The following is a 21047-nucleotide window of genomic DNA, read 5'->3' as shown; positions in this document are numbered from 1 at the left end:
CAAAAAAAAATGTGGGGTACAGAGTGAAGGGCTCTTGGAACCGTGCCACCTCACATATGAGCTTGCCAAGTGAAAATTACCCCCTTACATGCCATGTGTTAATACCATCTCCTCCCATTTTTGGTTTGTCATATTTCTATCTCCACCCTCATTACCACCTTTACCGCGCATGCACCACCACTCAGTTTGGTGGTCGCACAAGTCTTTTGGAGGTCGTCTGATGAAGATTTCGTAGTCTTCCTGTTGTTGCCCGATTGATAAATGACACAAAACTCGGATAAGTTTTGTGGGTGCTTTATTAAGGGCCCGGGGAACTGGGGGACTCACGTCCCAAAATCCAAGCCCCCCAAATTCACGTATGGGTGCTCTTATACATGCAATTCACAACAAAGTCTCCCTCTCATCCCTCTTATACATGCAATTCACAACAAAGTCTCCAAGAAACAGTTTCCCCGTTCCCCTTGCCTGGTCACAGACCCCTTGTGATACATTCCTTGGTTCACAAACAAGATCATTAATCCTCTGCTTATCTTATTCTAAGAGCATTGTGTGCTGCCTCCAGACAGGTTAGCATTCTTACTTTCCTGCACTAGTTTAATTATTTATTAAATCCCTAAGACTACCTCCTAGGTTACACACAAAACTCAACACACTTTTCAACGGCTACAAAACTACTTTTTAACAAACCAGTTCACACACAACTCACTATAATTAAATATTTTGCTAAATTTCATTTCTTTTCCAACACTGTGTGTCTTTTAATTCACCTTTGGGTTACACATGCGCCACCAAACCAGTACAATGTAAGCTAAGACTAACATATCACTACATCTACATATCAAGGCAATAAATCCCTTATAATTAACATTTTTCTGGGACCCAACCAGAGTGTCCCTTCTGTGTTAATTTTTAGCAACTGTTATCTCTTGCTTTCCTCCTGTTCCTGAACATCTGCAGGGAGGGGGGGTGGAGCCCCTCTTCTCCCTTTCTTCTTTGGCATTACAATTTTTAACTGTTTTATTATCCACAAATATTAATTACTGTATTAATATTGATACCTGTTTCAATTTTTATCAGCATGAATCATACCTATTTACCACAAATCCCCCATTTCTCTTCTTGATCATTATGATCTGTGCTTTATTAAAAATCTATGCCCTGATATCCTTTATATTCCTCAGAATTTTGATTTTCTTGTTGTCTCTTTTCAGCTTCAAATTTCTCATGCATTTCTGTTGCTGCCTCTAATTTTCCACACTTTTTTTCAAATTTGGTTAGCATTTCCTGGGCTATTTCAATCTGTTAAGGTCCTTATTATTTAACACGGGTTGATTCAGCTGTTAGTACCATCACAGATTTTGGTTTTCCTCTTTCTACTGATTCTGAATCTAGAGATATTATTGTAATCTGCATCTCCTGAATCACTGAGTGAATTAGCCTAATAAAACATGGAATCATACAAGGCAGAAACAAAAGTCTCAAAATTGAACAAAACAACATGAACTCTAACTTTTTCTACCAAACACCTCCAAAGAGGTTATCTCACCAATCTGCTTTCTAGATTGAATTCCACTTTTGTACTGGCACATGAGCCACCCTTTTAATTTCCTCCACAGGTTCGGTGATAGCTTCTCCATAATCTTCAATTTCTATACAGCAGTAAAATTTGTTAAATCTCCCACAAACTCTTCCTTCTTCTGCTAACAGATAGTCTAGGGCAATCCTGTTTTGGTACACAAATGCCCGCATTTGTGTATATTGCCTGGCCAACATTTTTAAGGCACCAGTGGTGTGATTTGACACCACTTCCACTACTACTTGGGGCCCTATCACTCGATTCAACAGGCAAATTAGGGTCCTATATCCCCATGACCAATCCTGAGCCATTGATAGATTGGTAGGGGTTAGCTCCAGGACTTCTGTACCAGCATAAATCAATCTGTTCATCCCATTCACAGTTTATTTTTTATTGGTCTCTAATATCCAACAGGGGTTTCAGGTCACCAAACTTTTGAACAATTATCCATATTGACCACCAATGTGGATTTACAAGGAGTATGCCCCACTACTTTATTACATTTTCTTCCTTCTTGAGTTATACAAATGATTTCAATTACTTGATAGCTTAGAATCTATCTTTCAAGTCTCTTCAATGTTCTAGAAATTTGGCTATGGTTCCATTTTAAAAATTGTTCTGGAGCTAAGCTCTCACTTTTCCACAGCCATCTTTTCAGCTATTTTTAGACCTCCACAAATCCAACAGTTGGATAATCCCAATTCTGTAGCAATCTCTTCCATCAACCTCACAAACAGATTCTTATTCGAGGCTGGCAGGTTCCAATCTTTGTAGTGCTGTTTAAGTTATTTATACAATTCAGCCAATTCTTTTGACACTTTTCTCTTGTTCTTTCCTCTATTCTCCTTTGTTTCTTTCTCTTCTTTTATTTTCTCTTTCAATTTTTCTCTTAGTGCCTGGTTTCCCATGCTTATACTTGGATCATTTCAATTATCATTTCTTTCAAAACAAAAGAACTTTTCATACTGGGGGCAAATCTGATTACCATGGGGATGAGGAGCTCATCCATTATAGTTTAAATTTTTCCCTACCCAATGCATCTTTCTTTCTTTAACACAAACATCTATAAAGTGGTTGTGATTGTAGCAAGCAGAACTAACATATGGGTGTGTCACAAACACAGATCCCATCTTGTCCTTAATCTTCATAGGGTGATTGCAATAGTCAGAAATATTGAAATTGCTGGGACTTGGTTTTTGCCCTGTTTGCTTTTTTATTGATGAAACTCTGTCAGGTGTGGCTCTCTGGCTTTGGCCAACCGTCCAGGGTACCAGAATGATCACAGTGAAAATAAAATAATAGATTTCTTTAGGAAATCTACCTTTCTACCTTTCTCAAGGCCCCTTGGGTTGCAACCAAGGGCCGAGATGCTAGTCTTCTCAGTAGCAAAGGTAATATCTAGGGATCTAGTCACTGGTGTTTTTAGTTTCTCTGGTACCCATAGCCCCACAGTTTGCTTGTCCCCTCTTAAATGCCATTTCTCAGTTCTGGCTGGTTAAGAAGAAATAATTAAAACGACAAGAACAGGGGAAAGGTTAGGCTGGAATACCATAAACCTGTATTTTCCAAAATTTCAGGGATGTGTCAACCACAATAAGATTTCACTAAATATTTTCTACTTCAAGTGCAAGAAGTGCATTAAATCGCAGCCTCCAATAGGCACACTCGCCAGGCCAATATGCCCCTGGAATGCGCTTATGATGTGATATATAGACTTCTTCTCCACAACAACTATTGATTATGAGACACTGGTCTATAATATTATAAATTGCTCATTCTCTTATTTGTGCTACAGCCAATATGGCAAGAACCAATTGATCTAAGTTCTCTATTAATCCAATTGCTCCTGGAAGGGTCCCGTCTCCCAGTCTCATTGGTATCTAAAAAAAATCACTAGCAATGCGTTCTATACATAGCTGTCTAAATACATAACTATAGCAAAGCAAGCAAATCAATTGTTTCTCCTTCTCTTCCCTCTTAGTTACTCTCCACCATGAGTTAAAGCAAAGTGTGCAAACAATACATATCCAGGGATGACACCCTAAACCATGTTTACTGCACTCCCAACGTTTTAGTTGTCTCTGGACTCTTTCAACAGCAGGTGTTTTCAATCTCAGTTTCTGGAATTGCAGTTTTGTAATAAATTCTAATAATGTTGCTGGTGGGTAACCCTGGAGGAGATCTTTGATCCTTTTAGGCTGTTCCCACTGATTCAGAAAGTCCTTCAGTGCCACTGCCAGAGATCATCCCTCTGTCAGCTTGGCACTGTGCCTGCTGCATCCTTGTCCCTGTCCCTTGCATCAGCTCCTGCACATCATCAGCACTCCCTGCCCGCACATCGTGAACAGAGAGAGCTGTGTCAGAAGAGCAAGGAGTGCATTTTCTTGGCCTTTCTAACAGACACAAGAAGAATGAGTCCAAATAACTTTGATGTTTGTTCCTGCCCTCCTTTTTGCTAAGTCTATTCTGCTTTAATGCAAAAGCCTCTTCGTACATGGATGGAGTGATCTGGAATTGGCAGTTGCTTCAGGGTGTCAGGCACCATGGCAGTTTTCCCTTGTCTCTGATGAGGATTTGGTGAATTTTCCATCGGTCACTTGGTGGTGTCACCATGGGCTGAGCTCAGCGGCCGACCCTGCTGTCCCCAGGGGATGCATTGGGATGCCAAGCCCCTCAGGGCTGGAATTCGGGGTTGGGCGGGCTCGGAGTGCCTGGAGCCTGGGCCCGTGAGGAGCTGCTGCTGGCCCTGGCTGTGCTCAGCCCGCTGTGCCGAGCAGCCGCGGCCATGGAGACACAGGCGGGAGCTGTGGCCGAGGCCGGCAGGCGACCCGGGCCGGCTCGCAGCTGCGAGGACGCCGGCAGCCTGTGCCCTGCAGCCAAGGCTGTGGTGGGCGGTTTGCGGGCAGGGCTTTTCCGAGCCGGCCGCAATGTGCTGCCTCCCGTGTGGGCCCGGCTGCGGCAGAGGCAGGCGGGAGCGCGGCGGGGCCGGCAGCGGCGGGCAGAGGCCGCAGAGAGCAGCAGCCCGGCCGGGCCCGCTGCGGAGCGGCAGGGAGCTGCCGGCCAGCCCTCGGCCGTATCTATGCGCACAGGGCAGAAGCAGAGGCCGGAGCAGAGGCAGGAGCCGCGGCAGGAGCCGGCCATAGCGGCAGCTCGCCGTGCCCAGGGCTGCAGCCGCAGCTCTCCCCTGCCGGCCACAGCAGCAGCCGCTCGCCTCCGAGGCTCCGGCGCTTCCCGAAGACGAGAGGCCCGGCCCCCAGCACGCCCTGGAGCCCTGCAGCGAGAGGAGCCGCCGGCGCCGCAAAGGGCAGCGCAGAGGGCGCAGGGTGAGGAGGAGGACGTGAGGCTCGCTCTGGGCCGGGCTGGGGCAGCTCTGCCCTGTCAGCCTTCGCCTTGAGCCCTTTTCTTCTTTGCCATGAGCCCTGATCCCCGTCCTTGGCCAAGGGCCCCCACAGCCCTTTCCCGGGCTGCAGGAAATGCTGCGTCAGTCACAGAATCACGGAATCACTGGCTTAGAAGACAGACACTTTAAAAATTATCGAGTCCAAACTATGGCCTAATACCTCAACTAAAGCACGGCACCGAGTGCCCCATCCAGTCTTCTTTTAAAGGCTTGCATGGATGGTGAGTCCACCAGCTCCCTGCAGGGGTCTGTCCCAGGAAGAACCAGGATACCACTGGGGCCTTCTACCCCCTGGCGCTTGGCGCTCTGGAAATTTGTCTTACTGCTTCGGCAAAATCCATAGAAGAGGACTGGGAAAAGTAGTCACAAATCGAGTAGCCTACAGAGCTCTAAATTGATGTGCAAGGAATACAGAAAAGACAGAAAAGAAAAAAGGCAAAACCCAAATGGCATCAGCAAAGTCTTGGGCATGAACACATAGCTGCAAAGGGTCTTCTCAGCCCTATTTCTTTGTATTTCTGGGAACCAGATGAATCCTGCTTGAGCCTCTGGGGAGATGGGTTTGGGAGGTAAAAGTTCATGTCTTTTTTCTCCTTGGGGCAGCTCCTGTTGCTAGCATCAGCTGAGCCTCTCTCCAGCCTGATGCCTGTTCTGATTGTTGCAGCAAAACAACTGATGGCAGACAGAAGACACTGACGCTTGCAGAGATGTGACTTTTTCCAGTGCCAGCTGGGAGTGGGAGTCAGAAGAAAAACTCGTGAAAGCACAACTCCATTGGAAGATTGCCTTCCTTTTCATTGCGTAAAGAAGCTCTAGATCCACTTGTGAATTGTCAGTTGTTCATTAAGGATGGGAGGTTCTCTTTCATGATTTTTTTCATGTGCTTTGGAAGTGGATGAGGCTCTTGTTCATTCACAAACTCCAGACCAAAATGCCTTTGGAAGATGGCCCATGTGGCAGTTTTTGCCCAGCCATGGTACTTGTGGATATAAGAAAGCAAGGGCAATGGTATTTGCAGCCAAAACCCAGCAAAGCTTGGCTCAGCCAAAACATCCTGGGGAGATAGAGGCCTCCAGCTGTTCCTAGAAATCAGCAGAGTTCCAGCCAAATGGTTGTATAGCACTAAGTGCAATCTCTTTCCCTGGATCAGATCTTTGCTCAGCTGAAGAAGCAGAAAGATCAACAAGGAGCTCCCAAAGGCCCATCACATCATTTTGATTTTGCTCATCTTGTGTAAGTTTGCAACTAAACATGTGCTTGCAGTTGAGCTAATGAGAGAAAAAAAAAGTAAATAGAGGCTTTATGGTAGGGCCATGATATTCCACAAGAGGAATCACTGGTGTGCATTTCATTGGACCTCTCTAAATCCTATAAAAGTATTGCAGCTCTGATTTAAAATAGACCAATATGAACCAACTTGGAGAGACAGAGAATAAAATGGCTTATGGGTTTTTTTTAAGAGTGAGAAAAACTACCCAAAAGGTGTTGTTTTGTGACATTTTAAAATATACTACCTGAAAATTAAATCAAGTGTTTAAAACACAGTGTTTAGGTATATGAATAATTAAAACCACAAAAATGTGCAGATATGAATGCATGTTTTCATAAAAATCATGAAATTATAGACAAAAAATCACATGCCCTGAACTACAATACAAAGGCAGGTAGAACTGTACTTGAATGATCTCTTTTTAGATTGCTGGAGTTTTTTCCTTGTGAAGAGGAGCTAGGGTATTGCTGAAGAAAAGTGGCACCAGCAGGACGAGACAGCGTGCCGTGCTCCGTGCAGAGGCTGCCAGGGGCTGCCCAAAGAGCGCCCTGCTGCAGCCAGAGCCCTCCTGGCCTGGGGCCCGGGAGCAAAGGGCCAGGGCAGCCACCTCCTCCTCGTCCTGACGCTGCCACTGCTCCCTGCTGCTGCTGCTGAGGGAAAGAGAAGACTCTCCTAAGGCCCCATGAACGAATGCACTTACACAGCCCTGGGGATGCCAGTGAAGGAAACCATGTGTCACATAATGCATGTGTGACCAGAGTCACCAAACACCACCTAAACATGGAATTGTTGCACCTCTCTAGGACAGGCAGAAATTTAAAGAATTAACTGGGGAGTTGAGGGCAGAAGAGGCTGGAGGAGGGAAGCAACTCTGAGGGGAAAAAAAACCACCATATCTGGAGGGGAAAACATCTCCGCCTGCTCAGAATTGGTCGAGGGAACATGTCTTAAATCCTCTCCAGAAAGGGATGCTTTAGGTGAGCTTTGCACCTCCAACTGCCTTGGACCAGAGCCAGGAAGATTCAATTATGTAAATGATAGATAGATAGATAGATAGATAGATAGATAGATAGATAGATAGATAGATAGATAGATAGATAGACAGATAGATTTCATTACTGAAATCTCTCTTTACTGTCCTCTCTGTTGCTACAGATATCAGAACTTGGTAGCAGTGCCACACTCAACTACAATCCTGAGATTGCTCTCCTGTTGCTTCAAAAAAGCACACTCTTGGGGAATGTGGAGCATGTAGGTCCTTACAGAAAGGGATCAGACCCAGAGCATTGCACTGGGAATTGCACTCTTTGTGCATGTGTGCTCAGGCAAGTTCTTCTCTTGGACTCGACCACACTGGTGGAGCTAAACTGGCTGGAATCAGAAATGCAGCCCAGCCCCTTCCAGCTCCTGTGACCTCTGAGGAGCAGCTGGAATGCAAGGGCGTTGACCTCCTGCTCAATTCCCAAACACAACACACACTGATTCCCTGGGCTGCAAAAAGGCATGGGCACTACTAAGCTCAAAGTGATGTATAAGGCCATACTGGCTGGCCTGGAACCACAACAGTTCCTTCTGCACCAAGGTCCCTGCACAGAATGATGTGTTCTCATGCAAAACTTCTGCATTCTCCAGAAGTGATACCTTGGAAATTAAAATTCTAGCAGACCCAGTCCCAGTGCTATAAAAGGGCAGAAAATAATGATGAAAAGAACTTCAGCTGGGAGAAGAAGAAAATGAACAGCCTCTTCCTCCAAGCAAACAAACAAACAAACAAACAAACAAAAATATATATACCCAAGAAAAAAAAAGGGGGAAAAGTCATTTCCAAAAGTGGCTCAAATATTTGGATGCACTGAGGAGATGCTGAAGGCCCCTCACGAGGCTCCTGCTCCTGTTGTCCAAGCTAAAGCTTTCTCATCCTCACAAAACAAGCCCCCTTCACAAACTTCTCAACATCCCTAGGATACTTTAACCCCCTATCCCACCGCCTAAGTATAACCAACTTCCTCAAAGGAGGACAGAACATCGCATCACACCTAATTGACCTCTCCTGATACAAAACAGTAGGTCCAGAGGGGCTAGCCAGCCTACAACTTACAGCAACCAAAACTGCCACCACCTCCACTCAGGCCTAATCAAAGCTTACTTAGGATCATTCGCCTTATCCATTCTCATCATCCTCGTAGCCACATACAGAAATAACCAATGGCCCTCAACCTTCGTAAAAACCACCAAATCCTCAAAATCATCAACAACGCCCTAATCGACCATCAAACATCTCAACATGATGAAACTTTGGGTCTCTAGTAGGCGTTTGCTTAATTACTCAACTCGTCACAGGTCTTCTGCTAGCTATGCACTACACAGCAGATACCCATCTAGCCTTCTCCTCTGTCGCTCACATATGCCGAGACGTACAATTTGGCTGACTCATCTGCAACCTCCACGCAAACGGAGCCTCCTTCTTCTTCATCTGCATCTACCCACACATCGGCTGAGGACTCTACTACGGCTTATACCTAAACAAAGAAACTTGAAACATTGGAGTCATCCTCCTCCTAACCCTCATAGCAACCGCCTTCGTAGGATACATCCTACCATGAGGCCAAATATCATTCTGAGGAGCTACTGTAATCACAAACCTATTGTCAGCCATCCCTTACATCGGGCAAACACTAGTCAAATGAGCCTGAGGAGGGTTCTCTGTCGACAACCCCACACTGACCCGATTCTTCGCTCTCCACTACCTCCTTCCCTTCATCATCGTAGGCCTTACTCTCGTCCATCTCACCTTTCTCCACGAAACAGCCTCAAACAACCTGCTAGGCATTCCCACAGACTGTGACAAGATCCCCTTCCACCCATACTACACCATCAAAGACATCCTAGGATTCGTACTAATGCTCTTCCTACTCATCTCACTAGCCCTATTCTCCCCCAGCCTCCTAGGTGACCCAGAAAACTTCACCCCAGCCAACCCGCTAGTCACCCCTCCTCACATCAAACCCGAGTGATATTTCCTATTTGCTTACGCCATCCTCTGATCCACCCCAAACAAACTAGGAGGCGTACTAGCTCTAGCCGCCTCAATCCTGGTCGTATTCCTCACCCCACTACTACATACATCAAAACTATGATCAATACCCTTCTGCCCCCTATCACAAATCCTATTCTGAACCCTAGTCGCCAATGTCCTCATCCTAACCTGAGTAGGCAGCCAGCCAGTAGGACACCTCTTCATCATCATTGGCCAACTAGCCTCATTCACATACTTCACAATCATTCTAATTCTATTCCCTCTGATTGAGGCAATTGTCAGTGGGCTGTTGCACACTCACAGGAGCCTTGCTTTTTCCACTGTGTGAGCACAGCCTGCAAACTTGCAGGGCAGTGTTAAAATGATTGAGTGAATTGCTCCTTTGCTTTTCTCTGCCTATGGCATTACTTATGGTGCCTATTTTATGACACATTTCACAAGTAAGTAGATGTTTCCTCTCTACTTAGGTTAGGGTGTATCCTTACCTGGCTTTTGTATGTCTTCCTGCTCTTTCTTAGTGACTGAGTTTCTGATTTTGAAACAGAAAGAGCATTAGGATGCCACTGGTTTGGTAAAGCTGCTGTCAAGGCGTTCAGCTAAAAAGGGGGTGTCTGTAGCCACAGGGGCAGCTAGGTATATACATGCAAGTATCCGCGCTCCAGTGTAGGTGCCCTGGACACCCCAGTCAGGCAGATAGGAGTGGGCTCTGGCACTCAGGGCTTCCGTGCACCAAGGCAACCTTCTGATGTCACTACGAGAAGGTGGCAACCTTTAAGTTTTTAAAGGTTTATTAAACCTTAAGAAAAGACTGTAAAAGGAAAGATTGCAGCACTGGGAAGTCTCCATAATTAGCAGCCACATGCTCATCTACAAAAGGGATACTCTGCTTTTTTACCTTTAGCCCCTCCCAATGTTTTGTCAGTCAATTCTTTCTCTGCCGTCCAGTGGTGGAGATTACTTTCTTGCATCTTGATTGGAGGTCAATTTTTGTTACACCCCGCCTGCTGGTCACAAGCCAGCCCTCCCCAAATGCCCTGACTACCAAGACTGTTACAAGGGGGATAAGAAAGAGGACTATGGGAGGACATATTACAATAACAGCACTTTACATTTGAACATAATATCTCTCCACATAATATCTATCTCTTAATTGTGAGAGCCAACTATTACATTACTCACCTATAATGCACAGAAGCAGGAGAGAAGGCACTGGCTTGGCATAACAGCTGAAATAATTGCTAACAAATCTCCCCACATATTTGCACCTTTATTGGACATGGCCAGGACTCCTGTGGATGTACATCTCTGCCTTTCTTCCCCTTTGGAAGCAGTCAAACTGGCAACTCGTGGGGAAACCAAGGGCTTTGTGGGGGCTGCATTGCTCTGCACACACCCAGGCCACCCGTGGAACAGAGCTTTGGTGCCTAAAAAGATCAACCAGAGGAAAACAGCTGGAGGAGGTTTCATTTGGACCTTTCTTAGTCGCTAACAGAAGTTGTCAAAATGAAAGTGACCAAGCAAGGCCTGATCCCTGCTGCCAGCTCAGGGTTAGAAAGGAGGCATTACTTGATTTCAGTGCTGGGTGCACAGGGAATCACTTCCCTAAGCCCTGCACACCCAGCAATCTCACCTAGTAGTTTGTATCCATGGAACTAAGACATATTCAATACTTCGCTGAAACTTACTGGCTAAACATTACCTCCAATTTTTTGACATATTTCAGTCACTTCTCAGAATTTATTGACATCAGAGTAGGAGTGTCCTGTGGCTCCCTGCTGGTCATTGTCACAGGTTCAGGTGACCCATGCACAAAATAACCCAGGACAAAACTGGGCTTGCAAAGCAAATTCATTCCATTAGTTGCAGTAGCATATAATACATACTGACCTCTGGATTCCCAAAAATCCACTGAACAGGAGAAGGAGTTGGAGCGTGGTGCTCGGCAGCAGGGGCAGGTAGGCAGTGCACTTCCAGGACATCCCCTGGATCAAAACGCTGTGCATCTCGTCCTTCTCAACCCTTCAGCCCAGAACTAGGCCTTGTATCTCCTGCTCAGGAGTGGAATTTTACAGCAGGAGTTAGAGCAGCAGCTCACACATGCCTGGCGTGTGAGATGAGGCCATGATGGCTCAGGATGACTCCATGACTCCCTGCCACCAAGGGCTGCATTGTGCATTGTTCTCCTTTCAAAGCTTGACTGCTCACCCATTGACCAATCCATTGTTTCTCTTTCAAGGGTCATGGTCCCACCTGCTAAACAAGACACTTTTCTTCATTGTCTTGTCAACCTGCTCAAACATGGATCAAATATGGCAAGGCCTGGGACATGACTCCAGTTCCTGACACAGTCATTTGGGAAATATTCCCATTCCTCAAACTCTCCTTTGGTGGTCAAGAGCCTCCTAAAACACTTTCTTCCTTTTGAATGCATTTCAGCTACCTTCTTAGCAGGACCACTCTCCTTATTCTCAAGGCCAAGATAGCCACTTGCACACAGTAAGCACTGCAGTGGGGGAATACATGGTTCAGCACTCCTGTTAAAGCTAAAGGAATTCAAAAGACTATGCCCTGTTTGTTAGACTAAATGCCTCTCCTTCCTATTCTGAGAATCAAACACCAGTGTTTCATCAATACGCCCTTGCAGGTGCTCTTGCTGAGTGAAGCCACATTGCTGTGTCAATAAAGCAGCCGGGACTCAGTTTCTTCATGCAGGAAAAGCCAATTCTTTATTCACATAACTCATTTTTATACTGTTTTCACAGACTTGTGTTCAACTTCAACTGGCTGGTAGTTTCCTTGCCACACAATTTATTGCTTAGAAGGTGTATTAGTGTGTACATGTTAAGACTCTCTCTTTTTAAGACTCACTGTTACTCAGGTGATTACATTTTTCTTTCGTGGATGCTCATGGGACAGGTTTCTTGTTTATTACAGATGCAAACAGTTTTCTTAGCACAATAGCTTGTGCTAACTGCACTCATGACTATTCCCATGGGAAGTTAGCTGGCTGCACGTAGAAGATGGAACAGGCCAGCTGGGAATTTACCACAGTGTGGTAAATAGGTATGATTCGTGCTGATAACAATTGAAACAAGAATCAATATTGATACAGTAATTAATATTTGTAAATATTAAAACAGGTAAAATTAGTAATGCCGAAGAAAAAGGGAGAGGAGGGGCACCATGCCCCCCCCCCCCCCCCCCCCCGCAGATGTTCAGGAACAGGAGGAAAGCAAGAGATAATGGTTGCTAAAAATTAACAAAGAAGGAACTCTCTGGTTGTGTCCCAGGAAAATGCTAATTATAAGGGATTTATTGCCTTGATACTCTGTCGAAGGAAGGAGACCAGGACACCAGATGGTTCATCACAGGTCCAGTTTATTGAAGAAAGCATCAAACACTTATACAGCAAATAATAAGCTTATGAATATTCTGTAAGCCAAGCAATCTATTGGTTAAACTATACCATCAGCTCTTCCTCATTCCTTTGGGCCTACGTTCTCTACTTCTCACGTCTCGCTGTCCATTTCTTTATCATACTCAGCTAGGCCCAAGGACACGTTATCTTGCAGGTGCAAGATTTGGAATTAGCCACAGTCTTGTACTTTTCCATTCTCTAGTCAGCTAAATTTCCAACAGACACCTGCCTGCAAAAAGGCCTCGTCCCTAGTTAGGACATCTTTACCAAATTAATTCAGCTGTGTCCTCTCTCCTCAAGCCACTCTTTGACAAAACTCTCCACAATACTCAGATGTAGTAATTATGTTAGTTTTGGCTTACATTGTATTGGCTTGGTGTAACCCAAAGGTTAATTAAAGGACACAGAGGAGGACTACAAAATCTTCATCAGATGACCCCCAAAGACTTGTGCGACCACCAACCAAGTGGTGGCATATGGATGGTAAAGGTGATGATGAGGGTAGAGGTAGAAGTGTGAAGAATCGAAAATGGGAGGAGACGGCATTGACACATGGTATATAAGGATGAATATTCACTTGGCAAGCTTGTATGTGATGTGGCAAGGGTCCCAGAGGCCTGCACTCCGTACCCCGCAGTTATCTGTTGCTTATGCGCTATTATTAGAAACAAATTATCCCTTATTTTAATCAAATTCTATTCTATCCAATTTTATATTTTTATATTTTAAATATTCAATTAAAATTGCTACTACTTTTAATATTGTTTGGGGTTTTTTTATGACGGGATAATTGGGCAAACATAACAATAGGTAGGCCTGATTTTATAAGGCCTTTCTTTTCTAATAACCCTACCTGTGTGCAACACATTATGACTTTCTTTCAGAAATTAATGAAGAAAACGCAAATTGCCTGCTGAAACCCTTCTGCCCCCTTCCAAATCAGTTCACTCCTCAAGCACAAGCCTCAGGCACATCCCTGATGTGCCTCTCTCCCAGCAGCTCAGAGCTGCATTGCACAGCGCTTGCTGTGTGCCACAGAGCACAAAGCAGGCTGGCCTGGTGGGCCTGAATATTTCTGCCAAACACTCTGCATCTCACACCTTTGCTCTGGCTCAGTGCAGAACTGCAGGGTTGCAGGCGCTTCCTCCCAGAGCTGCGTTAGGCGCTGGCTCCTGCAGTTGGGCCCTGCCAAGCTGTCCCGGCCTCACGCTGGCCTCGCTTCCCTGGCACAAGTGCAGGGCCTGAAGGAGCTGCCCTGTGCTCCAGCCTGCCGAGCAGCCCGGCTCCCTGCCCCAGTGCCCAGAGTGCTGCACACACTGCTGGCCTTTGCCAGGAGGTGCAGGGCAGCCGGCAGAAGAGGAGGAATCCTCAGGCAGCCCAGCGGCCTGCAGCTGCCCTTGGCCTTTCTCTGCTCCTGGGCACACTCCAGACGGCCATGGCCTCCAGGCCGGGCTGTGCCCAGCACGGCTGCGCTTCCCCTCGGCAGCAGCCAGCTGCCACCTGGGCTCTGAGAGCAGAGGATTCGCCCGCTCCCAGCAAGAGGCACCCAGGGCCCGGCTGCTGCCTCTTGCAGCTCCAAGGGCCTCCTTCCAGCCTGCCTCTGCTAGGGCTCAGGCTGCTCCGGCCTTTACCGGGGCTCTGCTGGGGCTCCAGCCTGGGCAAGGCCGGGCCCGCTCTCACCTCACAGGCGCTGACAGCTCTGCACCACAGGAGACCTTCCCGAGCACCCTCTCTGATCTTTCTGCTTTCTCACTTGAGCAAGGCTCTCCTCCAGCCAAAGAGATTATTGCATTTAGGGAGCCCCAATGCTCTCCAGTCACAGCTGAAGGCCTGCATCTGTATAAGATGTTTGGGCTGCCCCATTCTTCCTGTGCTTTTGCCTTCAAATGCCATTGCCCTTTCTGCCTAAAATAGAAGTACCAAAGATGGCCAAAAACAGACCAGTGGGCCATATTCCAAAGGCAGTGTGGTCTGGAGAGGATGAATGAAGAACATCCTTCCCCACTTTCACACCATGCCAAAGACACTGTTTCACTTTCCACCTTTAAGAAACAACAGACAATTCAGAAGGAATTCTCGAGTTTATTCGCAGAGTGAGAAGGAAGGGAATCTTCAAGGTGAGTTGTGGTTTCAGAAACTTTATTGATTTTCAATCCTACTCTGCAGTCCTATTAGACAATCCTACTCTAACCCTAACCCTTACCTTAACCCTAATCCTTATCCTTATCCTTATCCTTATCCTTATCCTTATCCTTATCCTTATCCTTATCCTAATCCTTATCCTTATCCTTATCCTTATCCTTATCCTTATCCTTATCCTTATCCTTATCCTTATCCTTATCCTTATCCTTAATCTAATCCTAATCCTAATCCTAATCCTAATCCTAATCCTACCCTACAATCCTACTCTAAACTGATTGAGGAATAAATGGTCCTGATGTGATTATCACATTCTTGTCTCCTTCCTCTTCTTCACTGAAACAATCAGTGGCACCAGGCTGGACGCAGGCTCAGCAAATCTTACAAATGGATGCTGCCCAAAGGGAAAAAAAACAGATCAACAAAAAACAATGAACCATGACTTTCCAAGCTCAGTGCTTCACAGGATTCCTCCTGCTCCTAGAAGGATGCAGGAAGAGGAACAATGGGACTGTCTACACCTCCATCTTTATGTGCAGACTTTGCCATCACAGGCAAACCTGGCCCAGAATCCCACTCATCCATTTATACAGGTGTCTTCATCTTGCTGAGATTTTAGCCCTGCCAGTGCTCTAGAAATGGTGCTTTTCTTCTTTTCAGGAAACTCCAAAACCTCTCATTGGTCCCTCTCTTTGAAAGACAGGCACTGTGCTGATTGCCACAGGGACAGAAAGCAGTGTCTGCCTTTCCATGCCCTGCCCCTCATGTGCTGGATGGCACCTTCCTTCCCAGTAGGGCCAGCCCAGTGGCACTGGGCCCTGCAGTTCCCTCTCTGCCACACAACCTGGCAGTAACCCTGGCACAGTTCCCGTCTGCTTGAGTGTGCCAGGCAGCAGATGGGGCTGGGACAAGTCCCTCCCAGCTGTCCCTGTTTGCATGGCAGAAACCTCTGAGGGTGGGCTGGGGGGCACAAACCAGGGCCCCTCAGAGTGAGCCCCCCACAGCCCCTCCTGCCCACAGCCAAATCTCTGACCCCTAGGCTGGGACTGGCTTCCTTGGGTTCCTCCACCACCATTTCATGTCTCTGTACCCTGCATTGCTCTACTTCAATTCTTTTGCCATTACATAAAACTGAATACTCCACCAAATCACAAGAGAGGGCAACAGACACAGTCAGAGGACAGAGCACCTCTCCTCACAGGAAATGCAGAGGGAGCTGGAGTTATTCAGTTTTGTGAAGGACAGGCCCCAGGGAGACTTTATTGCCACTTTCCAAGACTTCACAGTGGCTTTGAAGAAAATACAGGACATCTTTTTTAACAGGGCCAGTTACAATAGGATATGGACAAATCTTTTTAAACACTAAGGGCATCTTATCAGAGTAGGTCTAAGGAAGAACTTGTGTACTCAGAGCATGGTGCCACACTGGCACAGCTTGCCCCAAGAGCTTGTAGGTGCCCCATCCCTGCAACCATTCCGGCTCCGGTGGCAACGGGCTCTGAGCAACCCGATCTCTTTAAAGATGTCCCTGCTCATTGCAGGACACTTGCACCAGAGGACATTTACAGGGCCCTGCCAGCCCAGCCCAGTCTAGGATTCCTCACCATTTTCATTTGAAGAGCAGCAAGAGTGGAGGTGAGGAGGAAGGGGGCTCATCTGCTGCCTTGGGCTTGAGTGGAGGAGGAGCCCATCCCTCAGAGCCTGTTTCACCTGCAGCCCCTTCACATTTTACCTGCAGGAGCTCCTTGGCAGACCAGCGCTGCTCCTCGTCTGTCTGCAGGCAGCAGCTCAGGAAGTCACGCAGCAAAGCCGAGAGGAGCTTGGGCTGCCGCAGCTGTGGAGTCCCTACTGTGGCTATCAGGTATGTAGCCTGGAGAGAAAGGAGACACCAGGCTCCACCTCCTGCTTTCACATCTCTAAGGCTCTCCCAGATCCCTTTGTTTAACCTCTGTTCTTCAGTGGCAGTTTCTGCCCTGGCACAGACCCAGAGATGACTTTCCTTTACCAACCAAAAACCCAAACCCCGATGCAGCCACAGCTTTTCCACCATCCTGCAGATCTTGCCTTGGCAGCTGATTTCATTGCCTGACCTAGTTAGTGGGAACTACATCAGCAAAAGGACATTTGCTTCTCTGAGGATTCATGCCAGCTTGAGATGGTTTTTGGAAGAGGGACTTTGCTATACTAACTAATTTCAAGGGTTAGTACATGAAAGGCATCTCTGCAGTGCTAGTTGGTCCTTTAAGCGCACGTGCCCTAGAGCAAAACTCATCAAGCTTTTTGTGCTGTTCTTGAAAACAATGGGAATTGGAAGAAAAGAAAGGAAATCCATCAGTTAATACCCAGGCAGGGAAACAAACATTGACAATCTCCTCTTCAACACAGACACATTAAGATGCCTTATTGGGATGTATTGGGATGAAAATGCCTGCTTGGGCACACAGGAGCCACTTGCAGCTCTGTCTCTCAGCAGTCTGAAAATTTCAGCTTCCCATTTTTGCAGCCAAAGAAAAATTTTCTAGGTCAGAAGAAGGAGAGGTTCCATCCCTATGGACACCCTCTAGTCATTTGGCTGCTCAAGTCAATGCATTAATGGTAGGCCCATGCCAGAAAGTGCCAGGAAAGAAACAGGAGGTTTTGGCAGGCTCTCCACATCACCAGGCTCTGCCTTGGTGACGTGCAGAATGTTGCTTGGGCTAGGAGAGAAACACGGTCACTGAGTGTTTCAGCAGCACTGCACAAGAAGCAGAAGAGACTCTGTGCATTACACCCTCATGCCCATATTTTCCAGTGAGAGGAAACTGCACACAGGGTTAGGTTCCTCTCTAAAGACCACGGTTTTAGAAACTTTGTTGGGTTTGGGTTTCCTTCCTTCATTTCTGGAAAGATAACAACACTTTTAAGATGCTTTTTCCCTGTTATTAAGGCCATCTACACAGACAAAAGAACTGGAACCACTAACCCAAAGGAAAGTGTTGAGTGAGAATGGAGTTTGTTTGGAGTTTGTTTGCATGTGGTAAGGCTTGAGTTCCCCCACTGATGCAACCAAAAGCACAGCAGATGCTGATGTGTTGCAGGGACATTTGTAGGAGGGGACCTTGGTGGAAGTAGTTCCAGCAGATGGCAATGGGATTTTGTCCAGTGGCACACAGGACATGGGACAGGTGAGAAAGACCGTGGGATCAGTGAGTATTTGCTCCTTACCGTGCCAGAACTTTCGCCCAAGTAAGGAGGTTCTTGTTCTATCATTTCAATTCCCACAATTCCAAAAGACCATATGTCCACTTTGGGGCCATATGGTTGACCTGTCACCACTTCAGGCGCCATCCACCAAGGAGTCCCGGTTACCGAGCACCGTCTGCTCTGCTCAGGGGTGAGCTGAGTAGCGAGGCCAAAATCAGCTGAGGAGAAAACAAAATACTGGTTTTATCTGAATTCTGTGCAATTAGGAAAGCAAGCAAAAGAATTCCCCAGTAGAAGTTTGAAATTGCTCTGTTGAATCTCCTGGCATTGGCGACTTTAAAAATCCCCCCATGTTTTACACTGCCTCTAGCAGTGGCTTTTGTTCTTTGGAAACTTTAGACTTGTAACTCCCTCCCTCTGGAAGGGACCCACACAGAGCAAGGCCACTCTTGACTGCTTGTGGCTCCTTCTACCTCTGTGCACGTTGCAACTGTGCCCTCAGCTCGCAGCAGGGGTCCCTGCACTGCCACCAGCACCATTTTTGGGGAGCTGGCAGTCACGCCAAGAAGCCCCACACCCACATCCCTGGAAAGCTGCACCTGACCAAGAATATACTGACCCAGTTTGACAGAACCGTCCGTTCTGAGAAGGATGTTGTCACTCTTCACGTCTCGATGGATCACATTGTTTGCATGAAGAAAATCCAGTCCTTGCAGGCACTGAGCGAGAAAACAGAAACAGAAGGGCAAAAATGAGTGATGTGATTTCATCACACAAGAAAGGAAACAAAGAATCTAAAAGATTCCCTCTCCAGGGGAATGGGGAGTAATGGCAGAACAGTCATGGCCACTGAGAGGAAGAGCTTGCTGCTCCAACAGTTGCAGAGCAGGACCTTTCTGAGGACAGGCACGTCAGCTTTTGAAAGAGCAACAGCACCTGCTGTTGTAGGCTGTCCCCTGCCAACCAGCCAGGATGACTCCTGCTGCAGCGCATGTGCTCAGAAGCAAAGAGCATTCTGGCTGCACTCCTATCCTTTTTAGCTGAGCATTGAGAGAAACGAGTCTCTCTCTTCTTTCTTTGCTGTTTGTTTCAAATCCTGCCACCAGCACCTTTGCTTTTACAGGCAAGGAATGCAGTGAAGACAGACTCCAGGCAAACATTTAGAGAGGCAAGGTGGAGAACAGCAACTACAAATACAAGAGACAGAGCGAGAATACAACAGCAGGAGATAAGAGTACTGGCACTGAGTACAGGGAGTGCAGGGGCACTGGCAGGCCTTTCACTTGAGATGCTTTTACTTGCCCATAGCATACCAGCAACACAGAAACAAAGCTCGGCACAGGAAACCTCTCCTGTTCTGAGCCCCTGTTTCCCAGACAATCCTGCCCAAGGCCTTGGAAACACAGCTGGGATTGCTGACCTCCCGACTGATGGCTGCCATCTCATCTTCAGACAGGCAGGTCTGGCTGACGATGTCGCTCAGGACACCTCCATCCATGTACTCTATAACCAGCAAGAGTTCCTCGCCCAGAAGGTAGCTGAAAGAAGGAAACAAGGGGGTAGAGATGAACATGCATGGCTACGTTGATTTTTTGCTTCCAGGTTTCTTATTTCCAGATGCCTTTGTGACAAGGACAGAATCAAAGGAATAGACATTCCCTCTTGGCTGTGCATTATTTGCAATCTGTGCAGTCTCATAGAGAAAGACACATCTGTGAAAAAGGAGATGTCTTAGATAGGCAGCAAATGAAAAGTGCAGTTTAGAAACAGCCCAGATATAAAACATGCCAGGCATGGTGTTTCTGGAAATAAGCACCTAGTCTTCCTGGCATGCATAGCAATGGCAAAGAGGGGCAACAATCCAAGGGAAATCCACTTTAGGATGGTTCATCTGCACTTAAGAAACTTTAAAAAATCAATCCCAAATAAATGTGGAGGCAGTGAACTTTGAGGCCATTGAGTTAGTAAGATACACCTGATCCAGGTTTTGAATAATTTTGGAGTAATTATCAAACTAGGTGTGCCAGGGAAGACTCATGCAGACAAGATGCACTCTCTTCTCATCCATTGGAGATGAGTAGAGAAATATGAATAAATATAAATTAACAGCTTTACTTGCTGCCACTGACCAAAGTGGGTTTTTAACCTCTCATGTTTGCTTTATGTAAACACACATCCATGGGATAAGATCATGACCTCTCACCTGTCTAAATAATTCACAACATTGGGACTCCTATACGTCTTCATGATCATTATTTCATTAAAGGTTAGCTCCTTCCTCCTCACTCCTTGAAGATTTATTTTTTTTATTGCCACCTAAAATGACATTGAAAATCAGTAACTTGAGGGGTTGGTGGCACGAGACCACAAGGCATGTGGAGCAAGTGATTTTGCAATGACACAGCTGAGCTGTGCCAAACTGCCTTGTGATTAGGCACTGCAGTAATCAGGAACTGACATTCCAACAGCCCATTTCTCTGCTCCCTGGGGAGCCAGTTACAGGACACATGGGGTCACTGACATTTTGCCTTGACCACTTGGTAACAGCGGTGTCTCAGTTATCACCCACAAACCTCTGACCACACTCTCTGCTGCTTTGTTTGGGACTCAGAACTTAATACTCTGTGGATAAATCTTGGGCTATGGGCAGGGCTTAGGGCTTTCAAGGACGCCTTGCAGATCTCTCCCTACGTGCAGTTCCCAAGTGCAGCACTGCAGGTGGCTAAGGAACTACCAGTAACTTTCAGATGGATTTGCTGGCAGCCAGAAATGAGAATTCAGGACTCTGAAGCTGTAGCCCCAAAGAGCAGTGAGGTGCTCGCAGGCACCACCTTTGTTTTAGCAATGGAGAGCGAGTGAGTGCGTCCTTCTCTGAAAGGAACCGCTGCCCTCCGTGCCTTCCTTCCGGCAGCTGAGGAGGACAAAGTCCCAAATGTGTTCTGTGGGCTGGCACCAGTCTGTGCTTCTTGTGCCTTTTCAGCACAGCTCTGCCCAAAGCTCCAGCCACAGCTCATACCAGAGGGG

The 21047-nt window shown here is 46.7% G+C and overlaps 1 protein-coding gene and 1 pseudogene across 1 annotated transcript; one reads left to right on the top strand and one right to left on the bottom strand.

Moving 5' to 3' along the window:
- The first annotated feature begins 8451 nt into the window (after positions 1-8451).
- LOC134420524 (cytochrome b-like) lies at positions 8452-9569 on the top strand (annotated as a pseudogene).
- Positions 9570-14952: 5383 nt separating this feature from the next.
- On the bottom strand, positions 14953-19159 carry LOC134420523 (serine/threonine-protein kinase PAK 3-like). Its single transcript, XM_063160679.1, has 5 exons — positions 18960-19159; positions 18643-18742; positions 18045-18241; positions 16573-16710; positions 14953-15234 (listed from the first exon to the last, which is right to left on the bottom strand). The coding sequence occupies exons 1-5, from the start codon at positions 19035-19037 to the stop codon at positions 15148-15150; spliced, it is 600 nt and encodes a 199-aa protein (XP_063016749.1). The 5' UTR covers positions 19038-19159; the 3' UTR covers positions 14953-15147.
- Between the last annotated feature and the right edge of the window lie 1888 nt (positions 19160-21047).

This window comes from Melospiza melodia, chromosome 7 (assembly GCF_035770615.1).
Source record: "Melospiza melodia melodia isolate bMelMel2 chromosome 7, bMelMel2.pri, whole genome shotgun sequence".
Taxonomy (NCBI): Eukaryota; Metazoa; Chordata; class Aves; order Passeriformes; family Passerellidae; genus Melospiza; species Melospiza melodia.
The sequence above is the reverse complement of the archived record's forward strand: the minus strand, read 5'-3'. Positions and strand labels throughout refer to the sequence as shown.

Excerpts from the sequence above, each read along its gene's own strand:
- LOC134420523 (XM_063160679.1), bottom strand. The coding sequence starts at position 19,037 with ATGCTCTTTGCTTCTGAGCACATGCGCTGCAGCAGGAGTCATCCTGGC. Across the intron at positions 18,743-18,959 it reads GGGACAGCCTACAACAGCAG|TGCCTGCAAGGACTGGATTT; the intron begins GTGCTGTTGCTC and ends TTTCTCGCTCAG. Across the intron at positions 18,242-18,642 it reads GGACGGTTCTGTCAAACTGG|CTGATTTTGGCCTCGCTACT; the intron begins GTCAGTATATTC and ends TTTTCTCCTCAG.